Source organism: Tursiops truncatus (assembly GCF_011762595.2).
Source record: "Tursiops truncatus isolate mTurTru1 chromosome Y unlocalized genomic scaffold, mTurTru1.mat.Y SUPER_Y_unloc_1, whole genome shotgun sequence".
Classification (NCBI taxonomy): Eukaryota; Metazoa; Chordata; class Mammalia; order Artiodactyla; family Delphinidae; genus Tursiops; species Tursiops truncatus.
The window spans coordinates 1,493,182-1,515,508 of record NW_022983136.1 but is presented as its reverse complement, the minus strand read 5'-3'; the positions used below and the strand labels follow the sequence as shown (position 1 = coordinate 1,515,508).

General features: G+C 41.3%; 1 protein-coding gene across 1 annotated transcript; it reads left to right on the top strand.

The window, feature by feature from the left end:
* The first annotated feature begins 6,569 nt into the window (after positions 1-6,569).
* On the top strand, positions 6,570-8,584 carry LOC117310600 (CD99 antigen-like). Its single transcript, XM_073799776.1, has 2 exons — positions 6,570-6,736; positions 6,808-8,584. Exons 1-2 carry the CDS (start codon positions 6,598-6,600, stop codon positions 7,209-7,211), a joined length of 543 nt encoding a protein of 180 aa, XP_073655877.1. The 5' UTR covers positions 6,570-6,597; the 3' UTR covers positions 7,212-8,584.
* The last annotated feature ends 13,743 nt before the right edge of the window (positions 8,585-22,327 follow it).

Sequence of the window (22,327 nt, the reverse complement as noted above, 5' to 3'; positions counted from 1 at the left end):
GCAGAAAAAGCATTTGCGAGAATTCAATTGCATTTCATGATAAAAGCTCTCAAGAAAGTAGGAATAGACAGTAATTACCTCAACATCACAAAGGTCATTACGAAAAGCCTACAGCGGATATCATATTCCACAACAAAACACTGAAAGGTTTTCCAGTAAGATCTGGAAAAAGGCATCCCAGAAAACATTTCCATGCCTATCCAAAATGGAGCAGAGCAAGGAAAAGAGTTTTTAAAGTGCCACTCTTCAGAAATATCCCCGCTTTGTTTTGGCTATCACTACAAATTCATGGCAAGACCTCAAAAGCCCCACCAAGACTCTAGGATATTTTTTAATCCCCCAGAGCAATAAAGTCTTATGGCTCCTGTGTTAAGACGGCTGGTTTGAACAGTGGCATTTTAGAGGTGGCTGGACTTGACACCTGGCATCAGTGTCACTGTACAAATTTTATAAGAGAAATGACAGATTGAAAGTCTAAGCCATAAACACACAGCCAGTTTTCAAAATAGGATAAAAGCAAAACGAAAGAAAAATTGTTTAAATTCACTTCCCTGGCTACCAAAAAAGAAGTCCCAAAGCTGTGAAAAGTAAGTATAGAATGGAAGCAATGCTGTGAACAATAACCGTGTATTCTTATTTGAAAGGTTAATGCCAAGGTCCCAAGGAGATAATTCCATTTTAGAACTGACACAAAACTTCACTCACCTACTGGCATTATTTTACTATTTTCTGAGAGAGAACCTTATTCAGAGACCTTGATCTCTTGTGTTTATTAGCATCTGATTCCGAGTCTCCTATTCTTCTCAAACTTCAACTCCAAGGGCGTGTTTTTCAAACCGCCCGCCCGCCTCACCCCCACCCCAACCCATGCCCCGCACACACACATTTTGTAGTAGAATCTTCTTAGCACGTCCCCCTCAAGATTCTGGTATCTAGATCCTCTTTACCTCATGCTTGCCAGCATTGCTCATCTTCCTTATTCTTGAGGAAACATCACTCATAAACACTCCATCCACCTGACGCTTCCATAAACTTCCTTAGTCCCAAATCACTCCTGCTCTCAGCAACTGCCGAGGTCTCTGAGGGGTCCCTAGGAGTTGGACTGTTCTTCATGAACCCGTTACAGAACAAGCTGTAAAATAAAACATGCAGATACAGAAGTACACAAATCAACATCATCATAAATGTGGCTTAGTTACTTCTGTTAGAAAGACGTCCGTGCTCATACTGAATTCAAAGCTTGCAGGCTTATCACTACTTCCAGTGCGCTGGACCAGGGCGAGCTTCCTCCAAAAGCTGTGGACTTCTCTACAATGTGCAGCTTGGGGTTGCAGACGAGAGCACGCGCTTTCTGCTGACAGGACGGTTCCCGAGGGAGGAAGGATGAAGCCAAGCTGTACCTGCTCAGTGATTCCTACCAAACGCATCCATCAGCTAACCCACTCCACCTTCCAGAGGATGGAGTTACTGAAGGGCAGAGAGAGGCCAGCGTACGCTTTAAGGACACGTACACACATACACACACACATTTCTTTTACGCTGATGTGCAAATGGCTAACCCCAGATTACATCCAACACACTATCTGTTTCTACACTCATGCTGTGGTTGCTGTTAAGTGTTAGTGGAAAGAGGGGAGAAACTTCTAAACTAATTCAGAACTAGGGACCTATGGAAAGCTAATATTCAACCACTATTGCCCCTTGATCCATATTTCAAATCCACATCTATGTTTATAAAGATAATTTCGTTTCTTGAAATGTCTCTTTTCACATTTCAATACAGATTAGGCAAAGGTCTTAAACTGACTTTAAAGTGTCCCCCCCGCCCTTTCTAAGTTTTGGAAGAATTTGTTAGGATTGGTGGCATTATTATTTTTCCATTCCTAAATGTTAGGTAGAATACAATAGTGTAGCTCTCTGTGCCTGGTATCATTTTTGTGGAAATTTTTTTAAACTTCGAAATCTATGTTTCCAATAGGCAGAGTCAGTCAGGTCATCTCCTTTTCCCTTGACTGACTGGTAATTTTTCAGGATTATTTTTACCTTACCTATGTTATCTAATTCACTGGCATAACACTTTTATTGTGTCCTCCTAGCATCTGTAGAATCGTTAGTGGTATAGTACCTTTCTTGCTTGCTATTGGTAATTCATGTCTTCTCTCTTTTATTCTTGACCATTCTGATTAGAAGTTTATCATTTTTATTGATCTTTCCAGGAAACCAGATTTTGGCATACTGATTTCCTCTGGTGGTTTTCTGTTTTCATTTTCATTGATTTCTTATAATATCTTTTTCACTTACTTTCTTCTGCCAGGTTTTGATTTCATCTGTTATTCCTTCCCTAGTTTCTCCTGGAGGAAGCTTAGCTCACTAATGTGAGACCTTCTTTTCTCATTAAAAAAAGCAAAATGAAAGCTGTACACTTCCTTCTGTTCTGCTCTTATTGCATCCCACAAATTTTCATACATTGTTGCTCATTTCTGTTAAATTCAAAACATATTCTAATTTGTCTTGTGATTTCTTTTGACCCAGGTACTGCTGAGGTGTTTATTGTCTAACTTCAAATTCTGGCATACTTTACAAATTACTGGATATCTGATTTAGTTCTGCTGTAACCAGAAAACATAATTTGAATGACTTAAATCCTTTAAAGTTATTGAAATTTATTGTGTGGCCCCAAATATGACCTACCTCAGTGAATTTTCCAGATGCCCTTGAAAATTAAGTGTCTCTGTTGCTTGGAGTGTTTCATTTCCCACATTTCTCTTCATAAAACAAAATCTACATGGCAAAGCGACATGTCAGAGACTTGGCAATAATAATAATGATAACAATAACAATAATAATCTGTAGAGAAAGAGAGTGTATTTGGGATAGCACATCAGGAATACAAGCTTTCAGCACCAAAAAGAAGGGCCAGATGTAAGGTGGATATGATCTTTGCAAGCAGTGTTGTTTGTGGCAGACGTAGGGTAGCCCAGGGACGCTGAAGGTTACTTGCCAAGAGCAGAAGTAGACAGTGGTTATTCCCAAAGCTTTGTAAAGAGTCAAAGTAAAAACTGAAGTTCTGTTCTCATATTTTATTAAGTTATAAAATGAGAAATAGTAGCTTCTTTCTGTATCTCTCCTCCCTCCACTGACTTTTCGATTTGGAACCTCTAAGATAAATCCGTTACATGGAATACCAAGTGTGAACCAAGCATGGTGGTATGAAAAATAAAAAAAAGAGAAACTCTTTAGTTTCCCAGTTTGTGGAAGCATAGAAACTCAACAGTATTTTGACCTGTCAGCAAAGCAGATATGGATCTGAGCACACACTGGCCTGTGAAATCCGTCTGCTTGTTGTAATTGCTGTTGTTTAGTCTGTAAGAGTCCTAGGAATTTACGTCAGTGATGTGACAGTGCTAATGTATTCCAGTGGACGAATGTCGATGAGTGTTATGTCACCCTTGGTCCTTCAGTCAATACCATGTGTTAAGGAGAGCCTGGCACCTACAGAAATAAGGATGGGAGCGTGTGCAAATCCGATTTTTTAAACACAGAGTAGGTCAGAGCAGCCTGACTAAATACCAAGATTCATGGACGGAAAAGTGAGAGATAAGATCAGAAGGAGGAGAATCACCAGACCAGCCAGAGGGCTGTGGATACCGTCCCAGAGGTAACTTGGATAGAAATAAAAATATACTAATTTATTCTTCCTTTAATTCCTATTGTTTTCTAACATTGTTACATTTCTCCTGATTAGAGTGTATAAAAACCATCCAAATTCAAGCATTACAAAATCCACTCACGTATTAAAAGAGTGGAAGTCTCCCAAATTGGTACGGTACCTAATAAATTACTACTGCCTGACATTCTGAATATTTCTTTGATTTTTCTTCTGAATATACAAGTGTTATAAAATTTTTATAAAAAGTAAATTATGCCTTGTACAAAAATTGACGTTTTATTTTAGCTATTCTAAAATTTCTGTCTCACGTATGGCAACATGTCGCTTTCTTTTGGCTATTCTGCTTGCACAATATTCCATGTTAAGAAATACAACTATCCCATCATTCTTTTTAAGCACGGTATAGTAGTTTCTTATAAAAATATGCAGCAATTTATTATATTTGATGAGTTATTCCTAACATGTCGCTAATATACACAGTGTTAACTTCTTGTATATTTTTTTTAGACTTGAGGAAATATTTCTAGAGTATAAATTGCTAAAATCAGAAATGCCAGGGCTTCCCTGGTGGCGCAGTGGTTGAGAGTCCGCCTGCCGATGCAGGGGACACGGGTTCGTGCCCCGGTCCGGGAAAATCCCACATTCCGCGGAGCAGCTAGGCCTGTGAGCCATGGCCGCTGAGCCTGCGCTCCGCAACGGGAGAGGTCACAACAGTGAGAGGCCCGCGTACCGCAAAAAAAACAAAACAAAACAAAACAAAAGAAATGCCAGGTTATGAAGCACATAATATTTACAATTTTACTAGACATTACCAAAATGCTTTCTAAAATGTAGTATCAATTTACACTTCCACTAAGATTGTAGAAGAGAGACCATCTCACTGCAACTTCCCAGTAAGGATATTACCTTTCCATATTTAAAAAAATGAATACTCCAGAGGTGACATTTTATTGTTAAGTTATCGATTCTGTAAATTTTAGTAAGGTTGAAGATACCTCAATATGTTAATTAGGCCACATTCTTTTTCACTGAATTGCCCACTTGAACAATTTAGTACAACATTCCTGCCAAAGTTCTACATGCAATTTGTTAAGAGGACTCCATAGGCAGCAGAATGAACCTTCTATGTGTTTCCAAAATACATACATACAACATTTGACTGCAAAAATTATACTCAATAATGATTGGCAGCTTGGATATAAATATATATTTTTCTAATGTTCCCTCTCGTTTCCCTTGCATATACTATATTCTTTACAAGCATAAACTATGGGACTTTTCCCACTGTTTATTCCCAGAAGAAACTGTTTTGTGCTGTCAAAGCTCTTACAGATCTTTGCAGACCACTAGCGTTCTCAGCCACACGTGCACTTATAAACGTTAGTCACTGGCTTCACCTACACGCTTGTCTGAAGTTTACGCCACATGGACATCTTCTTAGTAATCTTCCAATTACTGCAAAGATGAGTCAGAGTTAAGTATTACCTAGCACAGCTTTCACTCCCATGCCAAGAAAAATACGTCCTACAGCATAACATCTAGAGCAGTTCCAGTCCCTGGTCATACGTCCTCCTGGGCCATACTTCTACTACAGATACAGAACAAGCCTGTTCCTTATGTTTCTTTGCCTGCCTAACATATTTTTATTATACTCAAGATGTCGTTTGACACAGAAATACATATATTTTTAAGAAACCGATTCTCTTAGGTTATGTACAAAAGTATAGCTACTGAACTACTTGTCAACAGAGCCTCCATGTGCCACCACACATGCTGTCACTGTACACAGTTCTCACTTCCAAAGGCTCAGGGTCTCCCAATTCAAAGATTGGGCTACACTCTGGGGACAATGCAGGATGCAAACATGACTGGCAGTGGAACCCAGCCTGGTCGGGAACTGATTTCATTTACATCATATAAGACTCCTCAAAGCACACAAATTTTCAGGATTTCTTTTTAATTCCCACAACATATTATTTGCAGAGTTTAAAAAACTTTATTTTGGCCTTCTAAACCCTGAAAGCAATGTTAAATCTTTCTAGAAATCAGTATGTCTATTGCTTACAAGTATCTTTAGGAGCTGTATTTCCTCCGTTTCTAGGGCTTCACTTTTGTGTAGAAATTATGGTGGGGGTCATGGACCACTATATGTGTACCAGTTGGTCCCTTCCTGTTGTCCAAATTCTGTGGTGAACATCACACATTCTGAGGAGATCAGCAACAGCAAAGCCCATACACTTAGAGAACAGTAGAGCTGAACTGAGCCTTGCAAGAATTTGTATTGTTAAAACATAATGCACAAAAGTGAAGAAAATTAACTCCAAAAAGTAAGATAGCAGTTTTCAAATATTTGAAGGATAGATATATCGAGTAGGGATTTCATGTATTCCTAACCATTCAGTCAGAACCAGAACAAGTGTGAGTTACTGAGGGACGATCCATTAGGAAGAATTTGACAGCAGGGATCCCAAAGGTGGACCCGCTTGCTTTAAGAGGTTCTGTATCTCCTGTCTGCAGATTTCAAGCTGAATGGCCAGTAGGAAGCTTTGTGGTTGGGGAAGTCTGAGTGTCAGATAAGGTGGGTTCAAGAATGGCTTTAGATACAAGTTAGGCTTTGTAAGGGAAAGGCAGGCAGTGAACATGGATGGAGGAACACATCTGTGATCTGATTAGTTTGCACGTCAACTTGACTGGTCAAGGGTGCCCTTATCAAACATGACCTGTAGGTACGTCCAAGAGTCTTTCTGGATGAGCTTGGTCCCATTTTGGTAGAAGGCTGAAGTGCTGCAGCACAATTGCCAGGCCCCTGTCCAACAACGCCCTAACCACCACCACGGCTTCTTCCCGAGAGGACACATCTTTGGTTCTCCGTCAAATCAAAACATACTGAATGCCCGGGACAGACACTGTGCGTCGCGGGGCGCACCATGGCGCGCCGGGCGGCCCTCGCGCTGCTGCTGTTCGGCCTGCTTGGCACCCAGGTGCCCACCCGGGGCCAAGATTTTGATTTATCGCATGCCCTTGATGACAAGAAACCCACTCTGGTCCCACCAAAAAAAGCCACCGGTAAGAAGCAAAGGCGCCCAACATGCAAATGCAGCCGAGAAATCGTTGTCGTGCGCCCCAGTTTTCCCAAGAGCTGGATGATAACTTCAATTTAGAAGATGCCCTTGGTGGAGGGAACAATGACCCGGTGACACCCGAAGCACCCAAACCAAAACCTAATCCAAACCCCAAGCAGCCCGGCTCTTCTGATGGCTTTTCGGATTCGGACCTTACTGATGGGACTTCAGATGGAGGAGGCGGTGATGGCGGCAACCAGAGGCCTGGAGGGGCGGAGCAGGCCGACTCCCCGGGGGTGGTCCCTGGGATCATCGGTGCCGTCGCAGTGGCCGTGGCCGGGGCCATCTCCAGCTTCATCGCCTACCAGAAGAAGAAGCTCTGCTTCAGAGAGAACGCTGACCAAGGCGAGATGAACATGGAGAACCATCAGGGCACCAACGCCGAGCCACCCGTTCAACAGACCCTTCTGGAGAAATAGGAGGTCGGCAGCCAAGTGAGTCATAGCAGGGTCTCGAGCTGGCCTGCTGAGCCTCTCCAAAGATCGCCTGCAGGGACAGAGCGGCCCCGCTGGAAACAAGCCCCGGCTTGTCCGTGCCTTTGCTCAACTTGGGATTCCTGGTTTGAATCTTGAGGTGCGTCACCACCGTGCTGGGTGGGTGAGATTGACTTGGGATGAGTGTTGCCTCCAGAGGGCAATTACACTCACCTTCTCCACGGCCCTGAGGGGTTTCCCGTGTGCTGTGAAAGGCTGACCGACCAAGTCCCCGTCATTCAACCCCACTGAAGTTCCCCAACCAGAAACGCCGCGTTGTTTACCAATTGCCTGTAAATTGAATGCGTCTGAACCTCTGCCGACATTGACCTTTTTATAGAGTGAGGTAAGCCTTCGGCTAGTTTCCTCAAAAGTTCTTCCATTTACTAGGATTTTTTTTTTTCCCACACCAAACTAATAAAGAGAAATTAGAAACCAAGTACTTTTTACTTAATGTTTTGCCATGGGGTGACTTTTAAAAAAGGTTGTGAAACTAGTGGGATGGATCCCCTGTTCCCTTCTCTGGGGCTGTAAGACAGACGATCGCGGTAAGTGCTCGCTCTTTATAGCATCTTGCAATGAACGGAATGCCTGCTCTTCTCCCGGTAACACACGATGACTTCTCCACCTTTAGAAGCATTTCCCCCGTTTAGGACCGCGCACGCACTGCACAGCGCCCAGAATGCTTGCTTTTATACAGAAGGGCTTTGCGTGGACTTTTGTGTTCATCTCGGGAAGTGCAGAAGCCCTGGTGTTGCAGACGGGCTGGACCCCACCCGTAGACTACCCTCCGCGGAAATATTAGTTTCCAGGGGCACAGGCTTGCCTCGTCTAAAGCTCTTAGGATAGTAACCCAGAGCAGTGGCGGTTTCCTGGGAAGACTTCCTCTTGTCACGGATGACGGTGTAAAGAACTGTTGTGTGTTTCACATCAGCCTCTCCAGGTTCAAAGGTATGACGTTAAGCACACCTGCGTGGGCTGCCTTCACAAAGCACCTAACTTGGGAGAGCGCTGCTATGACGTATCAGTCATGAAGGCTGGGTCTTTCTCCCTTCTGAAGCTCAGAAACTCTGCCAGTAGTTTGAGGGGTAGGCATCTGCGCCACCCCCTGCTGTTGAGGACTCAACCCCTCTCCACGCCCGTATCCTTTCTGTGACCTCTCCTCCCTGCGTTATCTAAAAGCGTTTGGAGTTTCTTTCTCAAGGTATTGCTGGAGACCGTCGTCTGGCTCTTTAACTTGTTCTGTCTTTGACACTATGATAACTTTAGAGTATATGAAATGGTGTAAAAAAAAAAAAAAAAAAAAGGATTGGTATTTATCCTATCCATTCATTGCTGTGTTCAACAAATACCTATGACCTGGTGTGCACAGTGGTGACCATGACATTCAGGATTCTACAGGATGGAACACAAATATATGACATCCATCCATGGATGGGGTCGGCCAGTCGTCAAGAGCTGAGGGCCAGGTTGGTCAATATGCTTGGGTTCCCTCGCTAACTGGCTCGGAGCACCTGGGTACAAAGGTCGAGAGCGTCCATGTTCTCCCCAGTGAGTCATCACGGGTTGCCTTTGAGGTCAAGATTGTGCACGCTGACTTGCTTCATAATAAGAAAAAATGCATACAGTCTTTTTGTAACTCTGAATAACATTGGCATTTTTATAAGCATTGCAATCATACTATAAGCATAAATGCCTCATTAAAGAAGAGAAGAGTGAAAGGATGGGTATTTCTTTAAGGATATGAAATTATGACTGATTCATAAATAAGTATACATTTAAGAAATATGTCAACTAGGCTTTTCTTACGGATGGTGGATGTACATTGTTGTAGACTCGGTTTAATTTCATGTTCACGTAAAAATAAACATGATTTTATCAAAAAAAAAAAAAAAAAAAAAAAACATACTGAATGGGCTACCTTCAGTCTCTGTTTTCCTAACTCCATATTCTCCCACACAATTCTGGCTTTACTTCTCACCATCCCAGCTACACTAAACCTCTCAAGCTCCCGGGCAGCACCCCTGCTAGTCCTCAAATCCAACGATTACTGCTTTGCTCTTGCAGACGTGACATGTCAGGACCGATGGCTGAGCAGCATTCCACAGGGGTAAACACTCTCCGCTTTTCGAATCTTTTTTTTGGTTGGCTTTCCTTTCTCCTTCACCATCTCCTTTAAGAGCCCCTGCCTGGTGGCTCAAAAATTAAATGTTATAGAACTCCTAGGGATCTCTTTGGGGTCCTTTTCCCTTCTACCTTACAAATGTCTGCCGTGGAACTGCAGTTTAATACTGTTAAATACCACGTATATGGGAACAAATCCCTTAAGTTCAGATGCGACATCTCCTCCTACTTGTGTAATGGGAATCTCAACATCAGGATCTCAAAACAAACTCTGAATTCTAACCCATCCTCAATCCTATACCATTTCCTTTCTTCTCCAGATCTATAAATGTCACCATTTAGCAATTCAATTGCTGAAGCGCCAAATTCTTTCTACCATTAGCTCTGATTTTTGTTTCCTCATTTTCAATCCACCATTTTCAATTCCCGTCCATTCGATGTACAAAATGCATCCAGATGTGTCTTACTTTCTTGAACTCCACACTGCTCCAAATCCTTATAATCCTTGAGTGTAACAGTCGCCTGAATCCTCTTTTTACATCCTCTTTAAAATGCTTTCTCCACACAAGGAGCCAGAGTGATCTTCTAAAAAGCATTTAAAGGTGAAGGTGACAGTGTCACTACTCTGTTTAAAATACACCAAACGCTTAAGATAAAAAGCAAACTTCCTCGCCTGGATTAAAAGTGAAAACAATAAAAGTTAAGTAAATAAAATCTACCTTATCTTTAAATCCTCTCCTCTTTTACTGACTACACTCCCAGACAAGTAAGCTAGTTTTTTCTCTGAACAGAAGTCTGTTTTCACATCACACATTTACTTGTGCTCCTCCCTCTGCCTGGAACGCTTGTCTCCCTGGGGTCTAGCTCATTCTTCCCATTACCCAGGCACTTCTGGACAATGTCCTCTGACTATTCAACATGCAGAAACTCTCAGTCATTCTTTATTATGTCACCTCTCCCATCTAGTTTAATCCTGCTATCACCCCAGTTAGGTGATAATTGAAACACTCTCTTCAGATGGGTCTCTCCTCTAAACTACACACCACAGTGGATAACTCAAGAAGGTAGCAGCTTTGTATTCCCAGAAATAATTTAGCCTACCTGAGGAAGAAAGGATTAATACAGTTTTTCTCCTCTGCACGCCTCAGGGATATCTCTATCAAAGATCAAATATTCCATTCAGTTTTCAGGTGAAAGACTTCATTCATTCAAATGTTTTAAAAATAAACTTTGATTGAATTTACTGTGTACCATGCACTGTTTAAGTAAACAAAACAGACATGGGTTGTGGCCTCACGGATCTTAATTCTATTCAGAGAACAGACAATAAGCAGGTTAAAAAAAAAAAGTTTCATTTTCATATGATAAAGAATACCCAGAAAGGGACTTCCTTGGTGGCGCAGTGGTTAAGAATCCGCCTGCCAATGCAGGGCACACAGGTTCGAGCCCTGGTCCAGGAAGATCCCGCATGCCGCAGAGCAACTAAGCCCGTGCGCTACAACTACTGAGCCTGTGCTCTAGAGCCCAAGATCCACAACTACTGAAGCCCGTCTGCGCTCCCCAACAAAAGAAGCCACCACAATAAGCCCGTGAACCACAACAAAAAGTTGCCCCCGCTCGCCCCAACTAGAGTAAAGCCCACGCGGCAATGAAGATCCAACGCAGCCAAAAATAAATAAATAAATACATCAATTAATTACGTTTAAAAAATACCCAAAAAGATCTCTCATTCTCTGATACACACTATCTTTGTAATTGACACGCTGGCTGCACGATGTTTAATGTAGTTGGATAAGATAAAATCATTATTCTCAGTATGAAACTAAGACGATTCACTTTTTTTATTATCACGGTATGAATCAGTGGCCTAAATAAATATCTAACTCCCGGAAGCCGACCTCTCACCACCGGTGAATTCAACAACGAGGACAAGGATCTGTTGTGTGTCCAATTTCTTCCACCTCTGGAACACTATTTTTGGAATGCTTTAACAAGGCCGTCTGTTACTGCATTCTCTCAGGCACTGAGAGACAACTGCATTCTCTCAGGCACTGGATTGATAACCTGCTTTTAGTCTAACAGTCCAAAGTTGAGTTTGGTCATGGTTTTCTTGAAGAAATTAAAAGGCTTAGGTACTTCAAGGAATTTCACTTAAAGCAAAACATGGGTTGGATCCCACCGACACTGGTTGTCGGACCTGACACGGCAGGATGTGAGGAAACTTGTGTATCTTGTCTCTCGATCACTTCAATCGTGCCAGCACCATGATTTTATAAGCACGACTGCGTGCAACTTTTTCAACAACACTGTACGGCAGGTGGTAATGTCTCAATTTATCAGATGAATTTTAAAAAAACAGAGATTCCATCACTTTCTCAAGATTGCATAGCTAGGAAGTGGCGAGGCTTGGGTTCACCCGAGACTAAAATGCGTGATCCTAAACATCCATTCCTCTACTCATCAAGTGTTTGTCAGGTACGAACCTAATACTAGACTCTCCTTGGCACCACTAACACGGAGATGGGCGCACCACAACAGTTTTACACACACACACACAGAGTCACAGACATCTAAAGCAAGAAAACTCGGATTTTAAATATCTGCCACAACAATAAATGTAAGTTTATAGAAGAAAAAAGGCTTTTCGTTTGTGTCATCAACAAAATTCCACTCAATGTTCCCTGCACTTAAGCAAAGTGATTTAAAAAAGGATATAGGTGAAAAGATAGACAAAGGCAAACAAAAACCAATGCAAGGAATATGCTTTTGATTCAAGCCAAGGCAGATCCAGACCAGAGAGAGACATTTAAAAATCTAAAGTATGCAAAGCACATACAAAAGGTTAATGCTCCCTGTGCCACAAATGAAAGACACAACTTCCTTGAAGCAAAAACTAGAGAAAACACAAAGTTTTGAGGTGGTCAAAACAACAGAAGGAGACACAATATCTACCAGTCCCAGACGAATCAAGTGAATTAAGAAAGTCGCACATAAAAGAGCTACACAACATAATCAAAGAGGCTGAATGATTGTTAGATCACTTTCTTATGCTGAAGGGGCTCTGAAAAGTGACAAACAAGATCATCAGATAGTGGGGAAACTACAGGTCCCATTAGGTCAAAGGAAGAAAAGAAGAAAAAAGTAAACTTTGATTCTCATAATTTTCCAGGCATTATGGAGTATGCACTATTTTCTTAATTAAATAGATGGTAAACATTGTGTTTATTATGTAATGACACTATACTTGGGCTAAAATAATACAATGTACACCAACATTACCAGATTATACATTCAACCCACTCCTTCCACCTCACAGAAAAGCAGCATTCAGAAAAATTACTAAATGTATAAAGCAGTCTGACATCAGGACAGAATTCCTTCACAAATACAAAAATAATTATAAATTAAGGCTGCAATAAAGTAATTTTCTGAGTGATTCTCTTTCCAGTCAAGCAGGGAAAGCAGGGTCCCCATGATGAATTATCAATAATTACGTCTGACTGCAGCAGTTGAAGCAATGTGTGTAAAGTGGCCTTTTTAAAGACTATTAGTCTTTTGGTGAGAACAGTTGTTTGATGAATTAATGACATTGGAAGTATTATCATTAGTCAATAAATACCAAGACAAATAATTTCAAGTGACCTTTCTTGGCCCTTTATGAGTCAATGGATGTTACCAATACTACCTTGTTGTTTATTCCAGGAGTCAATGCCAAGGTTGAAATGACTGAAAAAGTAGCGTCTATGGAGAGTCTATTTTATAACTACAGTCGACATTATTTTCAAAGAAGTTGAGGAAACACTGATTCAGTACAATGCGAAGTTGAATCTGTGTATTGCAAAGGATGGTGGTGAAAATTTATGTAGAACATAAAAAGTCTTACAAAAATGTATAAAATGTCTTTGAAAACGTAAGGTGTTGGAACACCTGTGACTAGTGATTCATCACCAGTTATTCTGCAAAAAAGAAATGGAATATATTATGTGTTACTGAGTCAGTGGTGTCAAAGATACCTGTGAATTTTTGTCAGAAGTTGAACGCTGACTTCTCCTACACAGAGCAAGAAATGGGATGATTAGGTGCAAACAGGACCAGTTACAGAACTAGTCAAGGACTAAACAGATTTAAATTAAAAAGATAACTAAAGAAAAGTGCAATGAGGATAGGAAAACAGTATAATAATCTTAAGTGTCCTTACAATTTAGAAATAACACAACTGTAAATGAAAAGAATCGTCAAGAGAAGACAGGAAACAGTGTCTTTGGGGTGGGGGGAATATAATAGGTGGGAGTCAGAAAATTAAAGTTAATAAATAAATGAGTAGAAAACTAAGAAAGGAAAAATGAGAATAAGGACATTATAAACATATAAAGGTCCACATGAAAACACAATACAAATATTCCTGAAATTTGGGGTTATATATTGCTGCGTAAGAATCCACCCCCAGTCACTGTGGTTTAAAACTCAGCCACATTGCTAGGGGAAGGAGCACAAGCTCTACTGGTGGGAGGAGTGGTCTTTGTACAAGGAGAGGGGCAGAACTGTGTGGAGGCTGTGTTTGGAGACCTCCTAACACTCAAGACAGCGAAATAAATTCAAATAAGGGAGCAAAGAAATGGACCACATAGACATACAAACAAACAAACAAAACCCCATATAAAACATAATAGACACAGTAAATAAACACAAGACATGGTTGGCCTGTATCTAATGATGTAGAAACATTCAATTAGACAAACCACCTCTGACACAGTCCAAAAGGTAATTGGCATGCTTATCGCTTCCTAAGTATTATTACCTACAAATGAAACGAAAAGCTACCAAAAGAACCAGGGAATCTTAGTTCAAATTCTAGCTATGAGTCTCTGCTATCAGCCCTAGTGGAGTAACTGGAATGAAACTTACCCTCCTGCTGTAAACAGCTGGAAAACCCATTAACATACACGAAAATCAGTTTCATACAGTGGAAAACATCTCTATCAGGACTCTGATTCTTGAGAGAGGTGACACAGATAAGATGGTTTCTATAATTACCCTGTTTTTCTTGGAGGAACTTTTCATACCCACTACAATGACTAAACAGGTTTGAAAACACCAAGGGGTGGTGAGAATGTAGGAAACCTTGTATGTTGCTGGTGGGAATGTAAAATGATGCAGCCAATCTGAGAAATACTTTGTCAGTTAAAAATAAAAAAATTTAAAGTGTACTTCTCATGTGATCCAGCTATTACACTGTTAGGTAACATATGGAATTTCTTAAAATTATGTAGACTGCCTAAATTTCACTCAGTCTTTTACAAAATGACAGTTGAACATCTTTAACTTGGTATTTTATAAATGAGCCCACTGCTGGTTGGGGTGTTATAATAAATTTAGTTGGTTCCCCTTTGTAGAAAACAGGTAGATTCCTAGACAAAATGTGAAAAACAACTATTTCAGTTTCCTTAACATTCGACCAATGCAGACGACAACAAATTGGGAAGCGTTAATTCTTAAAAAACAAAAAACTGTTACAATTTTGGGCGAGATTTGTCCGTGAGTCTGTAGCTTTCCTGCTCAACCGTCATAGCATTCTCTGCTTAGTCTGGATGGCCTAGAATTCCTAGCTAGTCCATCAGAATATTAAAGGACGATATACTAACTAACAATGATTCAACAAAGAAGGATGGACTAGCTACTGGACTAGCTTTACGGCCAGAAGTGGCTCACTGAGTCAGGGCAAAGGTCACTCATAAACCATGGCTTTGTTGGCTAAAAGTGGCAGATTTAGTTCAGAGCAGATGGGGAGTATCACATAGATTTCGTAGCTCAAGGTGGCAGGCTGTTATGTATTCAGGGTGAGTGGCCATCCAGTCAGAGATTTAATAGGAAGACCCTAGAAGGAGGAAAACCATAGAAGCACTGAGATATGCTGTCCACACCTCTTCCTGACTACTGTCCTATGCAAGCCTGAGGGAGACCCAAGACACTGTGATAAGTGAAAGCCAAGAGAGACTTGAGCATCGGCCACACATCTGAATATATTTCTCAACCCACAGACAAGTCAGTTGGCGGAAGTTAGAAGCCTTATGAAATAAAGCTGCCTGATCACAACTCGTGTCCCAGCCACTGGAACTGATCACTGAACTACGCAGAGATAGAAACCACCTCTAAGGACGTCGGCAAAACTCAATAAGTAAACAGATGGGCAAATAAATAAAATCAACGGACACGGCAAGAGCTGCACATCAGGAGAGACGCTAATTTTGTAGCTGAAGTTCAGGGAAGTTACAAAAAAGTAATTCAGCAGCCCTTATGGGAGAAAATCTAGAGTCCTTGCTGTACTTCATCTTGAATGTCAGTTTTCAACCAAAATTTACAAGCTACAGCATCAGGAAAAGTGTGAGCTATATTGGAAAAAACGAAGCAGTCAATAGGAACTGACTGCGTGGGACTAGGTGTTGGATTTAGTATAAAGAAATGTCAAAACAGCAATTATAAATATGTTCCGAATATTAACGGACTATAAACTAACAATGATTCTACAAATAAGAAATATCAAGGGAGAAATGGAAAGCAGAAGAAAGAGCCAAAGGGAAGTTCTAGTGTTGAAAGTACAACTGAAATGAAAAAATTACTGGATGGGCTTAACGTCAGATGTTTAGATGGTGTAAGAAATAAGCAGTGAACTTGAAAGTAGATAACAGAAGTTATCCAGTCAAAATTTTAAAAAAGGAAAACAAATATTGAAGGAAAAAGAAACACAACCAGAGCCTCAGTGCCAAGCCCTCCAATACAAGTGAAATAGGAGTTTCAGAAGAAGAGGGCAGGAAGGAGCAGAAAAATATTTTGTAGTAATGCCCCAAGTCTTCTCAAATTAATTTAAAAATTAACGTAAAGATCAAAGAAGCTCAACAAACTACAAGTAGGATGAAAACCCAGCAGCACACGTCAAGTACTGTGACGTTTCAAAGATTTTATCCTAGCTATGTGGTTTCCTACTGATCGGTGAGAAACTAAGTCCCAATTCTGGAGCCTGACTTAATTCTTTTTCCTATAGAAACACAGGACTTTACATTTTAAGCATAGTGGTTGAACAAATAACTTCTCCCTACCTATCTGAGATGTCACTTATTCTAGGCCAATGGAACTAACTTGTGTTTGATGATGAAAATAAAATTTAACAACCTTGCCTTTTTTTCTAAGAAAGAAAAGAAAGGTGAATTACACAGTAGAAAGGACACAGTGGGAAATGTAATGGGTTTGTCTGCTCTGGTAGCGTGGTCTCGTTCACTTCAAATACCCCTGTGCTCAAAATTTCCCAGAGCCCCATGTGGATAGCATTACTCACACCAAAACCATGTTCAATCTGTACTGAATATCCTGTGTATACACTAATATGTCTCATCTCAAATTTAAAATATATATCTCTACTTTAGGTCTTTAGATTCTACAGCTGTAGATGGGTGTGGGTGGGTATGGGGTCCTTCCTCCTGTAATTCCATCAACTCCTTAGAAGTTATGTGCAATGAACACTTCAGTTACGTGAAATAAATGGATCTGCTGAGAAGAAGCGGCTTGATTCACATCCCTTGGCCCCTATGCTCCAGCTAGAATACCAACCCTAAACCCTTCTACACAGAAAATCTTGCTGCCACCACTGGACAATGGTGGTGTCTCAGTCAGTCTGTTAAAAGTCTTCTGCATCTTGTCTGCTGGCAGCTGAAGTGGTCCTCAGAGGTCTCTCTCTGCTATGTGGAGAAAGTATTGGGTGGTGAGACCATTCACTGGGCCTCTTTGACTCTTCAGAGGTTAAAGGACCTTGATCAGGACTTGAGAATCGTCACTTCAGGTGCTGCTAAGTACATTTTACAGGAAATCACCACATACTTACAGCAGGTATAAGACAGAGAGTCAAGTGGAACTCAGGTCCCCTTCCTCCAGGGCAGCTCTCCCTCCTTTCTCTACCCTGGATCCCTGGCTGACTCTGGGGATGACTGTCATTACAAAAGGAACTAAACGCGAGCCTGGTACAAACTACTGACGACGGGACTCCTCTGTTTGTAGTGTCACATGGTTCTTCCACTTGGCTGTGTTACAGACGTTTACAACATTTACATTTTATGATAAGCGTGGGTTACTTTTACACACATGCAAAACTTTATAAAGACAAAAAATATGAGACGCTGCTGTGGTAAGAGAAGTTGTCATGATAGAAACCAAATAATAATTCTCTACTGTTTTATCAAACTGGTTTTCATTAATGTTTTATTACAGCTTATTCCTGGGTTTAAAACTGAAGGATCCCACATAACCGACATCTACCGAGGGGAGGGGCCTCGATGGTGACGGAAAAGCTTGTGCATGTGTTTCCTATTCACAGATTCTCCTGGCTGGCTGCTGAGCACCTTCTGCAGGGAAACTTGATTTTACTGCCTTAGTTCTCTGTCATTTAACTTAACCTCTTGTTTTTTCGTTTACTTAATATATTATTTGTGTCTCCATGCCTGAAAACCACCTAAAAGGTCTGAGAACCCCCAAAGTTAATTCACTGTCATTACAACACATAACTTTCTTACACTGACAACTTTAAATTCAACAGAATATATGGGATCTAACCACTAAAGACTCCAGATATTGACTTGTTAGCACTACTATAAAGGTAGTTTATAAAAATTGTATGACACCAAATATTTTTTAAAAGTTAGTACACAGAAAAATCCATTCCATTTATAAGCTTAGTTTTTTTTTAAGCCCTTAATAGCCTCAGTCAGTAGTAGGAGTTTAAAAAAAGAAAAATGAAAAAACGCTGTTCCAAATGTTTCTACCTTCTGACTTTCATCTTTCTATCAATAAATAAAATATTGAAATTCAACTAACTTTACCAATTACAATGGTGATAAACAATTAACATGCATGAATTAAATTTCTTTCTTCTCTAATTGATACTGAGGCTAACTTTTATTTGTTCTTTCTGGACTTTTCTAAGGAAATGATACTACATTTGCACATCACAAGCTACATTTCCTTTCTTTTTATAGTTTCCATTTTCACCCTAGGTGATTAGATTAAGAAAATAAATATTAATGAGCAAACAAGCCTGATTTAAGAAGATATTTTTAAAATACATTAAAATAAATATATTGCCCACTAATTGGTTTGGGGTGTAGAAGTCAACAGAAGTACAGCATGTTCACTACAGGTACTCTGAAGGGTAGAAAGGATAATTTCACGGGGTGCACTTTTTGCCTTTTCTGCAACTGAGAGAGAGAGAGAGAGAGAGAGAGAAAGAGAGCACTACATCCCTCTCTGCGCTGAGCTGCTTGACCAACTGAAGGGACATTCTGGGTCTCCAAGTCTACATCACAGAAATCTGACAGCATCTGGAATCCTGGAATCCTTGGGGCCTCTTGGAATCTTCTCGGGTGGGCATTACCAGCTGAATCCAGACTTCCATCCACTTACCAGGGCAACCGACTTGTGAGTGGAAGCCCCTTGGACCCTCCAGACCCCATCTGCCATCTGCACACCGCTGCGAGACCTCCCTCAGTGCCAAGTGGAGCACAAGGGCCCAGCTGAGTTCTCTCCAAACACCTAACCCACGAAGTCATGAGCTACAACCAAAACATGGTTGTTGTTTCATCTCCAAAGTTTGCTTATCTGAGATGCACTAGCTACCCAGGTCGCTCATCGTCTCTTTAACCCAGGTTATTCGTGACACTGTCACATCACACTCGTAGTGTCTGATAAATGACCGGTAGTTATATTTTGCAGCAAGTGCAATTTTTCATTTTATTTCTCGCCATTCTGCTGAGAGCCCACTCACTCTTTCTAATAGTTGGGTCTGAATGACTTCTTGTGTCATGTGGATGCCTTCCAAGTTCCACATCCATGTTTTTCAGCACCGTTATCATTGCCTAAGAGTCAGTGATAAACCCTCATATAAATGAGCGTATAAGCACACACAAGAGCAAAGAGAAAACATGATCATAGAGATTCACCAATCACAGCTGATGCTCACTACCTGCCGAATCCCTGTATAGGAATTTGCCTAATCCAAAACTGATTTGTAACTCTACAATCAATCCTATGGTGCTTAACGAGCATCAACTGTACATCACAATTTACCAGAATTACGTATTTTGGTGCAAATGAGAACAAATGTTGTCATTTTGAGAACAAATGACAAAGACCAAGAAGACATGAGATGTACGGAGATTACTCAACATTTAAAGCATCCTCAAAATTTCTGCCATGCATCCCACCCTGCTGACTTCAGAGTAGGATCGAGAAAGAAACGTGGATATCTCTACATTCCTGCTTCTGTCGATGGGCTGCACGTGTTTAAGAGACGAGGGGCCCAGAACTGACTTTGCGATTCTATATGCACTTCCTGCTGACACCACCCCAGGTGCTTTTTGTTTCGTTTCAAATAGACGTTTAGATAAATCATCATTATAAACTTCTGTTAATGGAATTGTATTTATCTTCAAGCTTCATTCATCTAACTGACCTCACTCTCAACGTTCGACCATGGGACCTGAATTATTTACTGTACTTCATCAGAATGAGATTCAGGATGTTAAAAAAAAATTATGTATGTGTCAGATAGCCATGACTATCTGTTGGAGTTAATCATTTATGACACCTAGTTATGAATGGCGCTTTCTGGAAATGAGATATTAATGGAGCTTGAAACATGAAGGACCAGATAACTGGTCACCAAGAGCACGTGTCCAAGGACCATAGACTTGGGACCAAAAGCAAAACAAAACCATCTGTAGGATGTCTGGGGGTGAGCTAGACAGAGGAGGCTTGGTTTAAACATTTGGGGTTTAGAACTAATCCAGAGTTTTCCTTAAAATCAAGACAGGGGCTAAGTGCTGAATATCAGGAAGGCACCGAAAAGACTCTGGAGCAGTGGTGAGGGGTGCTGGGGGCATGGGGAGGAGGCAAGTGATTCGGCTCCTAAATCCAATATATTTTGAAAACCTACTGAGAACGATCCTGATGCCTCACCGACAAGTAGACTTCACTCTGCGGGCAGGGAGTGCAGATTTCAAGGAAAACAAACAAACAGACGAAGCTCAGCTATGAGATTCTCTGACATGACTCACACTATGGTTATAGGTACCTAGTAGTTTTCTTGTGAAGGCCTTAAGGCAGGCTTACGATGAACTCTTTTCTTTCCTCCAATTGGGCAATGGCCAATCTTCATGTAATATCTTTCATCCACTTACATAATATCCTAGCCAATGAAATTCCCCGAAGGGTACTCCCCAAATTAAGTAAGAATCCTTCCTTTCGTTACTCTTAAGGAGGAGGATGAAGGCTGATGAAGTTGCTGGACTTACTTGGCAATTTTCAAGTACACTGAAGAAGATAAAACTGACACAGAATTCAAAGGAAAGTGTTTTGTTAGAAATAGGTGCAGAATACTTAGAATAAATAAGCAACACTTTCAACATTAACCCTAAGAGATGCTTCCCAAGTATATCCCGTATCAGAGGAGAAATGCTGCAGAAAATAACTGACCATCTATCTGTATCCTCGGGAAACCATGAGAAGAATTTTAGAAGGGATCTTAACAAATTGTTTACTCAGACTCAGGATCTTTAAGCACATGTTAGTTCACCACATACTTTTAAATTATTGAGAAAGTAAATGATTCTGGTGATAGCCCATTTCAACAACTGGCAAGTCCTGATTTGATTTCCAAGGAAAATAGGCTAATTATATGAGAAACTGGAATATCTCCTTGTAAGTGTATCTTCCAAGGTGTGCCTACCATTTGCCACTTTAGTAAGCTGAAACATATGTGACTCTAACTTTAGAATATTAAGTTAGTAATTTATTGATTAGCATAGCATAATGATATTAGAAAGCTGTTTGCTTCAATGTAGTACTCAACACGTGGCAGGCGAAGTAATGGCCCCCCAAAGACACGGACATCCAAATCCCTGGAACCGGTGAATACATTATGTTACGTGGTAAAAGTGAAGATGTGACTAAGTTAAGGATATTGAGATGGCAGAGCCCTGGATTAGCCAGGCAGACCCAGCAGAATGGCAACTGTCCTTCAGGGCAAAGGGAGATCCGACTACAGAAGAGGACTGTCAGAGAGACACAGTGTGGGGAAGACACTGCGTGGGGCAAGGGGCCACAGGATAAGGAATGCAGGGCGGCTCCAGAAGCCGGAAAAGGCAAGGAAGCGCACGCTCTCTGAAGTTTCCTGAGGGAACAAAGTCCTGCCAACACCTTGACTCTAGACCTCTGATCCCTAAAGCTGCAGGATAATACATTTACGTTGTTTTAAGCCACCGAATTTGTGGTAGTTTGTTACAGAAGCAATGAGAAATTAATATGCAATACGGAAAGGAAGACAGTGCAGCCCCTCAGAAACATAAGGCACAGAATTGCAAAGGGTTCCAAATATCTAGTAATCATTTATTTTTGTGCTTGCTAATATGCCCTGGACGGAACTGTGTCCCCCGAAAACTCTTATGTTGCAGCCCTAACACCCAAGGCAACAGTGTCTGAAGACAGGGCTCTTAGAAGGTGATTATGATTAAAGGAACTCGTAAGGGTGGGGCCCTAAGACGGTAAGAGGCGGAGGAGAGACACCCCTCTCTCCGTTCCTCTGCACTTGGAAAAGGCCGCGTGAGCAGTAGGCAGGCAGCCACCCACCTACAAGCCAGGAAGGGGCCCCTCATCACGAGCCACAATAGCCAACACCTCCATCGTAGCTTTCCAGCTCCCAGAACTACGAGGAAACACGCCTCTGGCCTGGAAACCACCCACCCAGTCTGTGGTTTTTGCGCCAGCCCCTGTGCAGACCGGTGCATGAGCAGGAATGCAGTCGCACTGCATCGAAGCAGTGAGTGTCTGCGCAGCTTCCTGGGAGGCAGGATGGCATGGGGTCCTGGGCTGCCTGACTCTTGAGTCCACGAGTCCCTGTT

Bases quoted from the DNA above. Each gene is read 5' to 3' on its own strand.
- LOC117310600 (XM_073799776.1), top strand. From the start codon at position 6,598: ATGGCGCGCCGGGCGGCCCTCGCGCTGCTGCTGTTCGGCCTGCTTGGC. The intron at 6,737-6,807 runs GTAAGAAGCAAA...AGTTTTCCCAAG, and splicing joins CCCACCAAAAAAAGCCACCG to AGCTGGATGATAACTTCAAT.